The following is a 16,422-nucleotide window of genomic DNA, read 5'->3' as shown; positions in this document are numbered from 1 at the left end:
TTTGATAATGTGTCAAGTTTGACAGGTAACTATAGATATTATCAGTTGAATAATCTTATTAGTTGAATAATCACGTGCATTGCTAATTATATGTGGTTGAAAGGGAGGTAAAGAATAGTAACCTTGATAATGCTAAATTTGAAGTTTGGAGACTAGATAAAATATTTGGACTTATTTTTTCTATTCTTTTATATTCTCTGATGCGATGCTTATTTTGATAGTTTGTAGTACCCAACAACACTAAGCATATTGACTCATACTGATAAGAAATCAATGCTTGGTACGTTTCTCGCATAAATGTAGTTACCAAGTATAGTTTTTATGAGCTGAACCATGAACCTTAGTTATTTCAAAGATAAAATAGAATAAAGCAAAGTTTGTTTTTGATGCTTCAATTATTAGATAAGTTTTATATATTTGTTAAAAAGCTAAATATATTCTTTGGTCCCCTCGGTAATGTTGGAGGAGGATTTTTTATCATTTTGAAATTAATCAACTATGGGTGAGATAGGTATAACATGAAAATACCATGGTTATGCTGGTATGGGATAAGTGTTATTGAGAAGATAGTTGACATTAGCTAGTTTCTAATTTTGTTATATTATCACTACTTTTTACCATATTCTTATGTGCGCTTTTTCTACATAGACCTTAGACCAAGATGGTCCGATTTTCTTGATCACTTTGTTAGATTATTCCATACTTTACTTTCAGTTTTTAATTTTTAATCTCTAACTTTTTTTGGAAAGAAAATATTATTGTATAAGTTTTTCAAATTAATGACCAACTGAATTCAAAGTGTAATTAAGATTCCTCCATAAGGAAGTCAATTAATTTGTTGGAAAAGAATAAAACTCAAAATTATAAATAGTTTCAAGCAACTCAACCAAGTATCTAACACAAAGCTCACTCTTTTGCCGATATCGCTTGGTAGAAGAGCTACTTGAAAAACAATAAGGAAGCCAAAATTCAAAAACTCCATGCTTTTATAACCGCAGAGGCATAAGAATTATGGATAATTGTTATAACAAGCTTAACATAATAATTATTGAGAAATAAGGCAGGAGTCTCCTATTTTCTTACCTCCATCAAGTTTTATTTTTAAAAAATATATTTTGCCTTTACGTTAACTAAATTCATTTTTTCTTCTTTTAACAAGAAAGAATGAAATTTATGACACGCTTTACAATTTTCATGTTTGTTGAAACATTAATGTCAGAGCCGCATATTGAATTATATTGTATATTCTATATTTTATAATACGGTTAATCAACATGTTAACTAACCGATAACAATAAGTTGGATTTTTTTTTCTTGCAGTATTTCGATGTGCCATAAGCATGAAAGTGGTTCAAGAATTTTTTTTTTTTAATAAGGGCTAAAAATAAATCATTTATTTTGACTTTTGACCCATGTTGGGTGGATCAAACTGGCGTTTCCCTGGAGGAACCATGTGCTTCTTACCTTCATATTGTGGCAATTGGAAATTTCGTGCGTGAAAAAAAGAAAGGCTAGCGAGGGGAACGCCGGAAGAAGACTTCCGCGCTCCGACCGACTTCCAGCGCTCCGACCGACCTCCCGCCTCCCCCAACGCCACAAGACTCAATCCTTCTCTCTCCAGCTCGCGTCGCAAAAACGCTAGCTCAATCTTTGAAACCCTAGATCCGAGATCTCGTTTTCTCGTAACCAGAGAAGGGGAAGACTGCCATCCCTTTGCTCCCCCCCCCCTCTCTTTGGAGGTAGGGCTATCTACTCGCCGTGATCTGGGGTTAATTTGGCCTAGGAAGAGATGCCTGTGGCGGCGTCTGCCATATACTTCCTCAATCTTCGTGGGGATGTTCTCATCAACCGCCTCTACCGCGATGACGTCGGGTGAGAACACTTCCTACGGAATAGAGTTTACGGAATCTAAGTTTTGTTTGATTTCTCGATGTAATAACGAAATTTGGGCGTTACGATATGTTTTCTACATTCAAATCATGTTTTTCTTTTGCAAGAATGCTGAGTGATCTGCTGAATTACTTGTGCCACGAATGAGAATTTTTAAATATCAAATTTGTTGGTTCTAAGCCACACTTTGCTTTTGATGAACTACAATTGAAAGGGGAGGGTGGGGGTGGTGGGTGGGGGGGTGCGGGGAGGGAATAGTGCCTTTTCTGTTTATTATAAATACACAAAGAATAGCTGATCTCTTCACATGATATCCTTTTATAATTAAATTACCACATATTACTGGCTCGTCATTGTGATCATATTCGCACAATAAAAAAATCTGATTAGTTGATGTACACTGCATGTTGTTTTTACCATGTCTTGAATTTATAGAATGATGCTCTTGAATTTTCATTAGCATTAATGGAAATAATTTATTCATCTCCTAATTTTATAATTTCAGTTAAGACTTTGGTCGGAAGTTGAATTTGGTATGGTGTCTCTTGCAAAGAAGCCTTTGTGTAGAGGGACTGAAGAGGTGTCTCTTTGTCCACCTAATCCAACTTGCATTTGTTTCAAGATTTGATAATGAGGAAGCAATAGGAGAATGGACTTTGGTTTACTTCTTGTAAATCTATACTCCAAGATAATGAATCATGACAGTGGTAGGAGTATAGAGATAGGATGCCTTGAATTTGCCACATTCCTCGATTTCTGTTCTATCATTAATGTTCTTAAATTTTTGAGTTTAATTTGCAAACAATTTGACTCCTCCGACTTAGTTCATTTTATGCACTTTGGTCTATCATTTGTACATGCAGTATATATCTTAAAGACCTGCATTAACAATCATCTGTATTCTTCTTCCATCATTTCTTGCCGGTGGAGATCCAAAAAAACTGTATCATAATGTATCACAGTCACCCAGGCTGCTTGTTTTCTTGTAATGACATGCATGCTTTCTCTAAAATTGTGGCATATCCAGTGGCAATATGGTGGATGCATTCCGAATGCATATAATGCAGACAAAAGAACTTGGTACTTGTCCTGTCCGGCAAATTGGAGGTTGTTCTTTCCTTTACATGAGAATCAGCAACGTGTACATTGTGATTGTTGTTAGCGGCAATGCCAATGTTGCTTGCGCTTTCAAGTTCGTCGTTGAGGTATGCGTTATCTAGTATCTGTTTTCAATTTCAAACTGCTGCTACTCCTGTCCTCCTCTATCTGTTTATATGATTAGTCGCATGCATGCGTGCTTGCCCCAATGTAGTGCCATTAGCAAGTGTAGCTAAAGGGGTATCACTTTAAATTTCTAACTTTTGCTATCTTAAATTAATCAAACCCCCTTCCCCGCACCCCTCCACCCCCAGCCCGCGCGCGCCGCAAAAAAATAAAAAAGAAAGAAACGTAGACTCAGGCACACAAACTCACAGACAGATACACATATTATATTTGATGGCATTAGCATGCTTAGATTTTACATAGTAAGTTCCATTCAAATTTCTACTTGCAAGACCATTATATTAGTGACCAGCTTTTTATGTGTTGCTCTCCTTATGGTTAACTTTTACCAGTGTGTTTTTTCAAGGATAAGGACAGAGAGTTCTCTGGAGCATCACGGCAAGTGTTCTGGATGAGAGAGAGTTGCCATGGATCATGTTTATCTGTGTGAAAGAATTTTACAATCTTTTCCTTTTGATAATGAATTTAAAACGTTTCAATTCTTGTTATAAACTTCACATGGATCGCAGGCAGTAAGGTTGGGACAGCTAATACTTAGATGCGACTTCTAGAATATTAATAAATAACATGTTTGTTTAAGATCAGAAAGAAATCAAAGATGATTAAGGGAGTACAGGATTGGATGCGTTGGGGTGAAGGGAAGGAATTACCTATTCTTTTACATGGCTTTAGAAAATTAAGTCAGAATAGGGAGTATTTGCAATGGATGCTTATCAGTTGAAATATGAAAAGGAATTAATGGGAGGGAATGTACAAAAGGAAGGAATTGCCTGACCCAGAGGTGTTTTTCTGTTGGATCAATCAAGGCCTGCGAGACAACTCTAGTGGAAAAGTTTCGAAGACTTTGGATGGTTTCCTAATATGAGAATATCACAATATTATATGATATATTTGTCAACTATATGCAATGAGAAATCTCAAGAAAATTTTATCCCATCATTTGTCTGTTGTGTGCAAGAAATGTGGTGCCAATAGGCCCTTCTTTTGCATCATAGGAAAATCTTGAAGATTTTAAAGCACTCACACAAAGGACGCATTTTTAGTTTTCTTCATCAATGGTATAAAAGCTATCATGTTTTGGAATCTTGGTTGGAGTTCTAGCATCTTCTACAATGAAGTACCTCCTTTAGACTGAGCAAGTTATATGAATGCTTCGAAGCTTGTGGGGAACAAGGGTTAATGCTGCGGAAGTTAAGACTTTTCTTGTATGTGCAATCATACTTAACAGAGTGATAGAAGGGGGATCCCACAAACACCATCAAGTAGGCTTTTTAGGGTGTCACACCATGGAAACTGGCATTTTATTTTTACAAAGGAAGTTGCATTTTATAAGAGGGTGTTGTAAGTTGCAAATTGACTAGTGTCATGATATGCTAATGTATTGTTAGGAGCGGATGAGAATGGTTGCGTCTGAATTGGCCTATAATCTATGTCAATGATTGAGTACTGTGTGGTCTATAATATGTGTGAATGGAATACTATGTGGCCCACTCATGTTAGTTATGAGATACCATGGTATGGGAACATGCCATGTCATGCTTACCATGTGCCCAGCTAGTTGTCTAGGCTCATGACAATGTAAAAGGGCTTTGTGTTAGGCCACATTGATTCATTTTGGAATGTGCCAGATGGCATTTACCAACATGGTTAAATATTGGTATACATAGCAAAGTTTCAAGTATAGGTTTTAGTACTCATATTCGTATGCAACCAGTACACCCTTTATTGAGTGTCAGTATGACACATCCCTTGATATGACACTCCGTAGGGAAGGGTAGTACCAGTTTCTACCTGTACAGCATGAATATACCTGGTATGGACCAGTATAGTCTGATATTTCAATCCTTTCTACACAAGACAATTTTGCAGTCCCTTGTATCCTGCTTGTACCTGGTTGGGGTGGTGCACACCATGTGATAAAGATTGGTATACCCGCGTTGAAATTCTTGGTCTATATTGCCTCAGTCTTCTTTGCATGTATTGTTATTTATCCATTATCAGTCAACATTCTACTTACCACGTTCAAGAAACAGTGAATATCATGCCACTTAAATTTATCTGAATATGCTTAACAATACTTCCTGAATAATTGGAATTTTTTGCTTATGACCATAACATGATTGTCTGTTTGTTGTTACTTCATTCTACTACTAGAGAAGTAGGATCCTAAAAGTTCTTACTACTGCTACATTTGCATGTACAAATGTACGTAGATGCAACAAGTAAGAAATTCTACAAATATATATTGGAAGACAAGTATTTATGCATTCTTGATTTGATCAGCTCATAACTTATCGTAAAACTGTTTTGTTTCCTATTTTAGAAGAATTGAGGGAAAAATCTGTTCTTTCAGTGAAAAGAGAACCTAGTGGAAACCATGATCTTAATAATTCCTTTATGTGGCATGATAGCATGGCTTGAAACAGTTATGAGCTGTTGAACTATACTACATATGCAGCTGCGAACAGAATTGGGCAAAAATTTGCTTATGTTAGTTTCCTAATAATATTGTTTCATTAGCAATAAGCTTTTTTGACTTATGACAGGCTGTTGCATTGTTTAAGTCTTATTTTGGTGGGGCATTTGATGAAGATGCCATCAGGAATAATTTTGTTCTGATCTATGAGCTTCTTGATGGTATGCATCCGAATCATGTTATTCTCTATGCTGTCATGGTTTCATCCTCTTATCTTCTGTTAGCTATACTGTTATATGTTATTGAATTTTAGGCGATCTAGTTGAAGATAAATGTATGATTTAACCAATTATTAGGGGAGAACTTCTTGTCATTTTTTTGGGTTGAACTCATGATTCCATGTGAAAGAGAAGATGTATTAACACTTTTTTGTCACAACTGTGATGCACATTAGGTGACTATAGTTTTTCTGCATGTATTTCCTGTGCCAGTCAGGTAATTGGGCTTCCTAATTGACAGCTAACTACTGTCGTTTATTGATCCACATAGTAGATCAGTGTGTTAACATGTTGTCATCATCATTTTATGAAATGCGTTATGATTTGATAAGGGTCCATGTAATGCTTTAATATCTTGCACCGTCTGTGTGATCAAACACATATCTTCATCCTTATGTGTCCTTATCCGTTTGTTGCTAAAAAGATTTCATGAGTTTATGATCTTTGTGTGACGCAGTCTTCTTAAATGCATGGAAATAACTATATTGCTGCTGAACATGTTACTATGTTTAAGGAGGACTCCGACTAGCTGTCAACTTGATGTCAATGTTCCACCTTTTCCATCCTGGCTTGGGACTGGCATTTGCATGTTTGTTAGGTGTTGGTAGGATTATAATTTATTACCATCAGCACTTTGTATAACATTTACAGTTTTTCAGAAAAACTGCATTCCTTCTCTAAGGTCTGTATCTTAAGTTTAGGTTGTCTCAGCATAAAAAAAATGACTCCCAGAGAATAATATATAATATTCTTTAAGCAGGCATGGTTGAGTGCTGCTTTTGCTACTGCAGTCAAATTGAGTTTGTGGTTATTGTGGTCCTAATTAATGGTCTCTGGGACTTGAGGACAGACTTCATCTGTGAATGGCTGAGGAGGCTACCATGGTAATGGTGGATCCCTTAGGCATATTAGTTGGTGATAGTTATGAGAGCAGTTGCAATAAGCTATAATGGGCGGTGTGTTCAGTAGTTGATTATTGATGATCGCTATTTACTTGTAGTAATTTATGGAAATTGGAGTAATTTGTGGCAGATCACAGTCTGCGAGTTCTGGTTCCAGTGGTGATGGCTGTTGGTTCTCTCAACAATTAAGATCTCAGACCTTGGTGGCATTGACTGATTAAGGAATGAAGAGACAACCGTCGTGAGGTAAGACTAAAGTTGTGTTATTGGTTGCATTTGTTTTAGAAGGTAATATGACAATCGATGGGGGGTGGTATTGACAACCAACAATGAAAGTATTGGGTGGTAGTGGTCAGTGCCTGCAGCTATAGTAGCCAGAGAATGGTCACATGTGGTATCAGATGGTTGTAGTATATAGGTTCATGACGGTGGTTGTGAGTGGTTAAGGAAAGAAGAGGTCAGGAAACGTAGAGTTGATCCAGGGTAGTGGTGACCAGCTTAGTGATTAGTAAACTAAGGGTTCTAGAGGTTGATATTGGGACAAGACTGTAAGTGTCGATAAAACTGTGGGGGCGTTTGGTATGGAGTGATCGTCCCAGGATCAAGGATGATGTGGGTGGAGGTGATGAGATCACCGCGTTTGGTTGCACCACAGTGATCCTATGTAGTGGTGATCCCTAAATTACCTCCACTCCTCAAATCACCGCCCAACTCGGTGATGGGATACCCATCATTGAGGTCGGAAATGCAAGATCACCCCAGGGCAGTGATCCTGGATTAAAAATTAAAGACAAAAATACCTCTTAATTTAGCAGAAAAATTGATATATCAATATACCATCAATATATTATATCAATGTTATATATATATATAATATTATGTTGATATTATATATTATATTAATGATATATATTATATTATAATATACTACTAATCATATTATTATCCTATTATTATTGAAGGATAATTTTAAATTATAGAAGAAATCTATTATTATATTTTATATTTATATAATGAAAATATTTAATATATTACTCCTATTTACCTTATTTTCCTAAGCAAAATAATTATTACTATTAAAAAATCTATTATAAGTATAAATAAAAATATTAATTCTATAATGAAAAATAACATATTTTTATAAGGTTAATAATTTATAGGAGTAATAAATATATTTTTATAGAATATATTAATAATTAATATATTGATAAATATATTAATATTTTATTATAATATATTTTATATGATTAATAAATATATGATAAGGGCTACTTAAAGTAGAATATGTGACAAAATTATGGAGCTATTATAGGAATTAGCATATTGACTTATATTTTTGATTCATGAGAATTAAAAACACATAAAAAAATCCATCTAAGATATATCATGATTATTTGTAGTATTATGTGGTCGATGATCTTGGATCCCCGTACTATACCAAACAAGTTACTCATGGATACTCGGGGATTTTTAATCACTGGATCATGGCCTACCAAACATATTGATCTTAAATCACTGGGGATCAAATCACCCCAGCATTCGAATCACCGAGGATCTTAGATCACCGTGGTGATCCTGTTGGGGTTACCAAACGCCCCTGTAAATATTTGTCAACAAGCCTCAACCCTAGGAATGTCACTGGATCGAGAATATCCAAAACTTTTGTGGTCTGATCTGAAGACTTATCCAAAACAATGCTAAATCAGGTCTGTTCTCATCATAACTCATCCTGCTTTTGGATGTTTTATGTTTTTAAATGGCATATTAAGGAAATTATATTTGACCAAAGTTGTTTATAATGAGTTGAGATTAACTGAAACACTGTAAACGAAAAATACATCAAATTTTAAGAGTGCATGTAGCCGAAGGCTCTTGATACTTCTTTGGCTGCCCCCATAGAACATGATGTTATCGCAGTTGAGGGGTCCATATTGTTCCAAACTCCAATGCAGCGGCATGACTTGGTAGTTTGCTTTGATTGCATTCAACATTTTTACTTTCATTGTGATATGCACCATCATAGAAAGTGGTTGCTTGGTCTGCCTAGCCTTGGACTGTTACCTAGCCATCCCTCTTAAAGGGCCGAACCTATCAGACAACCTTTATTTGCTGGCCACCTATTGGGTACCTAGGCAATCAGCCAATGCCTGAGGTCAGGTTTGGACTTATTTTGGGGCAGACGAGGGTATTAGACCACTGGATCATAAACCTATTTCTTTTGCAGTAGTGCCCAAACACCTTACTTGGTGGCAAGTTCCACTAATTCTTGATCTTTGAATATATTATTTATTATTTGGTAGAGTTGTTGCATTTAATCGCATGAGACATTGAGCATGCTTTATGAATGTTTAATTAATACATTGCATAACTTTCAGGGAAATTTGTAATTTTACTAATTAACATGTAATATTACATTAATAAGGTTCAAGCAAATGGAAATTGTTTGCTGAATAACTTTTTCCTTTATTTCTTTGTTCCTTTCTACTTTTGGTCTTTTACTTTAACTATCATCCACCCAGGCATCTGTTTTCTATGATCATTATGTGGTCATTTGGTTGGGTACATTCTGCAACTACCTATTAAAAAGTTGGTAATATCAACTCCATTGTATACTTGTACTTGCTTCATGGTTAAGGAGATCTAGCCCATTGAAGATAATTTTGATATGCTTAGTCTATAAAGAAGTAACCTGCCATTAACTCCCTTATTAAATAATGCAACAAAGTTTGCTGTTTGACTTTGCGAATTACACAAGTAAACTGCTAGATTGCTTCCCACAACTGAATGACCCAATACCATCTGGGACAACAAAGTGTGGCAAGTTTTCAAGTAATAAGAGGTTTCTCCCACATTGATCTAGAAAGAAGCTTGGTTTTAGAGCTTTATCATTTATATTATCTGAGACTAATTAACATGATGTGATTTGATCAACCCTAGAGTTTATGTGCAACATATGTCTTCTGGGTACTAGAATCTCAATAAACAACTGCTTATGTGAACAAAGACACAGCAACATCAACATTTGCTTGCTGATTTTAAGTGTGTATGGGTGTGCACACGGACTTCTGAGCCACAGGGAACATGATTCTACCTGTTCTCACATTATGAAACCAGAGGCTGTTGCAATTTTTTGGAATGAGATTCCAAGTTCTTGTGATTAATTAACAAATGTTATCTAATAATCTAAATACAGAAAAGTGGAGAACATGAAAATCATGCATTAAGAAGAAAGTATGTGGTAGATAGACTAGATTGGGTTTTGGTATCTTGTTTCGCCTTAAGGTCTCAAACACTGGCATGTAGTTTCAGCCCATGCTGTTTTAATTTGTGGCTTATGACCTCTGATAATGGGAACTATAAGAAAGGATCTCTAGATGAAAGAATTGAGGGAATGTAAAAGGAAGAGAGTAACAGGAGATGGAAGAAGAAAGGAAACAAGGTGAGAGAGGAGATGCACGGTTTGTTCCATCAGGCTGTGCATCTCCCCCTTATCATAATGTTATTGGTTAAGTGGATAGGAGCCCAATCCCTTGAGTGTTTGTCGGCAACTCAGGGGTCTGTTACAATTAATTAGGTCCAATTCCTTCTGCTTAAGGCCACTAGTTATGTAGGTGCCCAATTCCGTCAAAAGATGTAGAACTATCAGCAATCTTTAGCACATGTTATGGTTACTTAAAACGCTAGGATGATTCTTTTTTAAAGTAAATAAAGGTGCTGAAACTGGTCTTACTGATTAGTCAATGTGCTCATGACTCATGAGTTTTCTGGAAGTATGCTGAGCTTAATGTCACCATCATGTCATTTTATCATGCTTCAAGAGAAAATGCTGGAACTCTTACTATTGTTATCAGTTGATGTTAGTAATACTAAGTACTTGCATATTTTATGCCCCAACTTAATCTGCAGAAATTATGGATTTTGGTTATCCCCAAAATCTTTCACCTGAAATTTTGAAGCTTTACATCACTCAAGAAGGGGTTCGTTCTTCATTCTCATCCAAGGTCAGATGTCAAACTTCAATTTATGTGGTTGAATTGATCTCTTAGCGTATGTAGATAGTGTGCTTTATTGATTTTATATGATTTTGAAGGTATCATTTATTATAATTTCCCTGTCTTTCTATGTTTATAGCCATCAGAAAAGCCAGTCCCAAATGCAACACTACAAGTTACAGGTGCTGTTGGTTGGAGACGTGAGGGTCTTGTATATAAGAAGAACGAGGTGACTCTTATTTTATACCTTCCTGCTGTGAGTTCTGTATAACAAATGCACATTTTCTCAAGCTAGTATGGTTCAGGTTTTCTTGGACATTGTGGAAAGTGTTAATCTTCTTATGTCTTCTAAAGGTGACCAGTGAAAAGCATTAGCTCCTGATTTATGTTGTTATACAGCAATATATTTTTTATTAATAAACTTATCCCTCTTTGGTGAATTTGCTGGTTATTTAGGGAGTGTTCTACGTTGTGATGTGACTGGAAAGATTCTCATGAAATGCTTCCTCTCTGGGATGCCTGATCTAAAACTAGGCTTAAATGACAAAATTGGGCTTGAAAAAGAATCACAACTCAAGTCCAGGCCAGCAAAAAGGTAAGCTCATGAAAGTTGTAGGGCTGTCTGGTTGTCAAATTTTTACTAAAATATTTTTATACAAAACCTAAACTGAATGAATTTTATAAAAAAAACACTCATTTGGTTATTTTCCATATAAATGATTTTGTAAATATTGGCTTGTCAAAATTAAAAAAAAGAGACTTTTCAGGTCTACCCTTGTTTTTGTACCATTTTACAAAAAATCAGGTTTTATGATTATTGTTTTAATGGACCTCACAGACAACTAAATAGCCCTTTCATGTCCTTCTGAAGAAAAAACTTTATATACATTCTATGATTTCCTTGGTTCAAATTGTTTGTATCATATGGATTTATTTGCTCAGATAATAGTTCTGGGAAGTTTTTTTTTTCTTTTTTAACCAGCTTTCAACTTTTTGTCTGCTAGATGTTGCCATGACAGTATGGGCATCCACAGTGAAATTCTGAGCAGATGCTACTAAAGGGAGTGTTTTGTATTTCTGTATGGGGTTTGGAAAGAGTAGTTTTAAATACCTAAATTTATGCCAATGAGCAGTGATACAGTGCTTAAGAAGGTTTAGTAAGTATGGTCTCAAATATTTAGGATTCTTTCCACACAAATTTTTCTCTCCACCCCGGAGTCTAATGTTCATATAGTAAATTTATTTGTTTGTCAGGCCAAGTCATAAAATGATTTGTGGAACTAAAAGGCTGTCCGTTTTATGAAATTTCTAATATGAAATATGCTCTTGCCTTAGCAATTTGCATTGTTCTTGTAGTCTTTCAATAATCTACAAAAAGTTTCTCCTACATTGAATCATAAGTGAATCTCAAATATGACTTATTTTTAGTTTATTGAAATTGTTGTTGAAGTATTTGCCACATGGACCCTTCTAGCATCATTGATAACTTTTGGCATCTTTTTTTTCCCTCCTTACTCAGTGGAAAGACCATCGAACTTGATGATGTTACTTTTCATCAGTGTGTAAACCTGACGAGGTTCAACTCAGAAAAGACAGTCAGCTTCGTGCCTCCTGATGGTGAATTTGAATTGATGAAGTAATCGTACTACATTTTCCTTATGCCACCTTTCTTCTAAGTCATGAAATATATTGCCATGTTCTGTTCTTGCTATGAAGCCTGTCAAAGCCATTTGCTTTTTGCCATATTTGTGCATATGCCTTGTGTTGTTTTTTAATATCTGTGATGTTGCTTTCCTTTGTGGTCAAAGTTAGTTATTCTGTTTCATATTCAAACTATTTAAACACTTATTTCAGGATATTGATTTTGGATTTAATTAAAGAAAAAATGCCTAGAATTCCTGACACATAACAAAAAATGTTTATAGAATTGTACTGGCATTTGTTCAAGAAGAGTTTTATGTGGGGTTTGCTTGCCTGAAGGAAACTATCTATCTTGGTTGGCAGAGCCGCTTATGACAGTAATATAGTTTGTTTTATCAAATCAAAAGCTAAATTAAGCACCTTTTGCCTAAACTTGATTTTATAGAATTGCTGCACACCGATCTTAGTTTGACCCTGTTCTTACCTCATACTCCAACTTCTTTGGCTTAGTCAACATGTCACATATAACTACCTTGAATTCATACTTCTATATTTTTAAAAATTCAATTCACTTTATTCACTCGTTATTTTGTTTAAATACAACTTCTAGCGTTATTGTGTCTCATATGTAGAAATGCCTTTTCCCCTATGTCTAAACTAAACAACATATGGTACACTAGAAGGGATTATATGCCTTGTCTTTATCTTAATCAGATTCCTCATTCACGACTTCGCATTTTCATGCATTTATATAACCTAACAATGTTAAAGAAGTGCCATAGCCAAAATACATGAAGAATGATTGCTTCCTCTTTCTTGTTCCAATGATAATATTCTGTATTCTTAGGTACCGTATTACTGAGGGTGTAAATCTTCCATTCCGAGTGTTGCCAACAATCAAAGAATTGGGGAGGACACGCATGGAAGTTAATGTCAAGGTTTGTCATCAATGTTATGATAGATGCATATTTCTTATGCTCATATTTACCTCGTTTCCTTTATTCTGCAGGTGAAGAGTGTCTTTGGTGCAAAAATGTTTGCACTTGGAGTTGTGGTTAAGGTTCCAGTACCAAAGCAAACTGCCAAGGCAAGCTTCCAAGTGACATCGGGTCGAGCCAAATATAATGCTTCAATTGATTGCTTGGTTTGGAAGTAAGTGCTCAACATTTTGTCACACGGTATAATTTTTGAATGTTAATGCCTCAATTTCTCCAATTAGTTAGTCAAAATGCCGAGCTTATTTCTGTCCTCGTGATCCGCCTTACATTTTATGTGTGCGCCACGACTATTTGTGTACCTTTGCAAAAAGAAACATTTGATCTGAAGTTCAAGTTAATCAGCATTACTTGCAACCTTGGTGGTGTATTGAACTTAAATTATGGAGTTTGTGGGTTGTTTTCTTGCTTAATCAAGGAAATGCTATTTAGTCGCACTGCAAGCTTCGCATTGTGGCAAAACAATTAGGAGTTTATCCATGAAGTGATTTCATGAGAACTTTGGAGGGGAAGACCTTTTCTTCTTTTTTGATAGTGAGGCCCTATTTATTGAGGAAATTAGCATCATTTTTCAGTTCCCTTTGAATTTAAAAATTTTATATCCACAATGTTGATTGGAGCATTGTTTGTATGATGTGATCAGTACTGAAGATGGCCATTAGAGTTTTAAGCTTTTTGCTTGTTAAGTTTCCTTTAAGGTATTCTTTTGCTTTTCTTAATTATGAATACAAGGTGTTAAAGTCTTCCTAGGAGCAGTGCATTTAGCTGATTCAGTTTTTGGATATAACCAAATAGTGGCTTTTCTTGATGTAGAGCAGAATCTGAGCTGTCTTCTTTGAGAATCTAATGATGAATGCTCTTAGATGCTTCTGTAGGGGTGTTATCGGCAGGGACCCTTTATTTTAAACTTGTTTACCACTAAACATTTAAATTACTTATCCCCACTTTACCCTCGTAAGTTCTTTAGGACATGTTGAAATTCATGTTTGGTGTTGGCTTTTTTCAAAGTTGATATATTAAAGAGAATGAAGTTATTAAGTGCTATTTGAGCTATAACAGTAGACTTTAGTAGGCACTATCTAGAGAAACATTGTGTTGATTTGAATTTGTTAATTGCTTTACACTTTAAATATTCAACATGCAGGATAAGAAAATTTCCAGGGCAAACTGAAACAACTATGAGTGCAGAAGTTGAGTTGATTTCTACAATGGCAGAAAAGAAGCCATGGACTCGACCTCCAATTCAAATGGAATTTCAGGTTTGACTAAAATCTTGACTGCAAGTTCTTTTGATAAAAATGCAAATTGCTTTGCATGCTTTACTCGAGGAAACACTTTTCCTGTTCTTGTTTCCTGAGTTAAATAGATCATACACACATCACAATAGATTAAAATCAATAGCTTGTTTTCACACTGTTTCCCGTACTGTATCATAAGCGGGGCATGTTCAATTCAACAAACGGACCTTCAGTTTTCATATTCCATTGCAAGTTAGGTAGTACTGTGGCATGAAACTGTAGATTTTTTCCACTAAAAAAAGGAAATGTAAAATTTTCTAGATCACCCCATGGTGGAGCTTCACGAAACAAATCCAGGTTTCCTGTTGGAATTTTCACCATTATAATTATAAAAACAGTGTTAATTATTCGTAAAAGGGAGTTTTAACTTGAACTGGTATGGCCATTTAGAGAGAGTTCCTGCTTTGAAGCCTGAATCAGGCATGGAAAGTCTATATATAAGATGCGTCTATATATTTAGGAACTTTTTTTGTGGAGTTGCCTTAGCTGTTAGATATTTCTTTTCTTGAAACTTTTTCTTTTTTTGCCATTTTCTTGTTTTCTTTTTTTCTCATTCTTTGGCCAATCACCATAACCAAGTGAACTGTACATGCTCTGTGCAAAAATGAGACCGTTGTATGGAGTTGCAATATAAATTCATAACTCTTGCTCTGCCCAAGTGGAACTATTTAGTCTGCTATTAGTTTCTGGAATCACTGAGTGTTGCCTTATACTATTCCGCCATCATGAGTCAGCAACATATTGCAACATTTTCTATGCTGATACCAACATAATAGGTTGCTTAATGTACAAAATAATTCTGTTTTATTTGCCTGGACTAACTTTGGAGCCTAGATTCACTTGTGTTTTTTATCTGTCTGGAGTCTCTGCATGCTTTCTTAGCACATTTTAAAACTAATGTTTGAAATCTTTTTGGTTTTGTAGGTTCCTATGTTCACTGCATCAGGATTACGAGTCCGATTTCTCAAGGTTTGTTTGGAACTAATGCAGCTTCAGGTGCCTTCTGTGGCTTTAGGACCTGACTAAAATTAAGTCCTCATTTCTCCAAAATCTCTGCAGGTTTGGGAGAAGAGTGGATACAACACCGTAGAGTGGGTTCGTTATATCACAAAAGCCGGGTCATATGAGATAAGATGTTAGAATCTGTGACTGCTTTCATGCACATCGACGGAACTGTTTAGGCGGCTCCCCAGCTCTCCAACTGAACAATGTTGATATCAGGATACTTTATTACTTCATGATCATGCATTCCTGTGCCTGCAAAACAGCCTTTAGATGAGGAGCCGCCCCTTGTGCTCCTTTGCTTCGCCTCCATTTTTTTTCTCTCTTTATAGCAAACAGTCTGTATGTGTGCTGTTGTCTGATTCCTTGTGGTGCAAGATCAGTATAATGTTTTGTAAATGCTGGATGGCAGGTTGTTTATTTTGGCTTTTGCTTATGAGGTTTTACTTCAAGTTGATGTACAGATTATTGAATTGAACACGGCAAAGCTGGCTATTATTTTCTATAGTCCTAACTTAAACAAACTATAACTACCTAATTTCCAATGCCACGCCAAACTAGTCTTGTATTAGTGGTCTAACTGGTCTAACTGGGATATAGATGATAAAATATCATGATTGTCGACAACAATGGGAGGTATCCTTGGTCTAACTGGTCCCCTAACATAGTTTCATAGCCCTGAACAAGCCAAAGAAACCTTAATTTTTATCTGCTTATGCGTAAA

General features: G+C 35.6%; 1 protein-coding gene across 1 annotated transcript; it reads left to right on the top strand.

The window, feature by feature from the left end:
• Nucleotides 1-1,472: 1,472 nt before the first annotated feature.
• LOC103714038 (AP-2 complex subunit mu-like) lies at nt 1,473-16,205 on the top strand. The gene is made up of 13 exons (XM_008801160.4): nt 1,473-1,872; nt 2,918-3,095; nt 5,721-5,811; nt 10,677-10,771; nt 10,902-10,991; nt 11,068-11,116; nt 11,219-11,357; nt 12,282-12,398; nt 13,251-13,341; nt 13,413-13,555; nt 14,543-14,657; nt 15,621-15,665; nt 15,756-16,205. Exons 1-13 carry the CDS (start codon nt 1,790-1,792, stop codon nt 15,834-15,836), a joined length of 1,317 nt encoding a protein of 438 aa, XP_008799382.1. The 5' UTR covers nt 1,473-1,789; the 3' UTR covers nt 15,837-16,205.
• The last annotated feature ends 217 nt before the right edge of the window (nt 16,206-16,422 follow it).

This window comes from Phoenix dactylifera, chromosome 18 (assembly GCF_009389715.1).
Source record: "Phoenix dactylifera cultivar Barhee BC4 chromosome 18, palm_55x_up_171113_PBpolish2nd_filt_p, whole genome shotgun sequence".
NCBI classification, from domain to species: domain Eukaryota; kingdom Viridiplantae; phylum Streptophyta; class Magnoliopsida; order Arecales; family Arecaceae; genus Phoenix; species Phoenix dactylifera.
The sequence above is the reverse complement of the archived record's forward strand: the minus strand, read 5'-3'. Positions and strand labels throughout refer to the sequence as shown.

What these genes read in the sequence shown, in the direction of transcription:
- LOC103714038 (XM_008801160.4), top strand. Translation starts at nt 1,790, where the DNA reads ATGCCTGTGGCGGCGTCTGCCATATACTTCCTCAATCTTCGTGGGGAT. An exon ending in GCATGGAAGTTAATGTCAAG is followed by an intron (nt 13,342 to 13,412) that starts GTTTGTCATCAA and finishes TTTATTCTGCAG; the next exon opens with GTGAAGAGTGTCTTTGGTGC. An exon ending in CAATTCAAATGGAATTTCAG is followed by an intron (nt 14,658 to 15,620) that starts GTTTGACTAAAA and finishes TTGGTTTTGTAG; the next exon opens with GTTCCTATGTTCACTGCATC.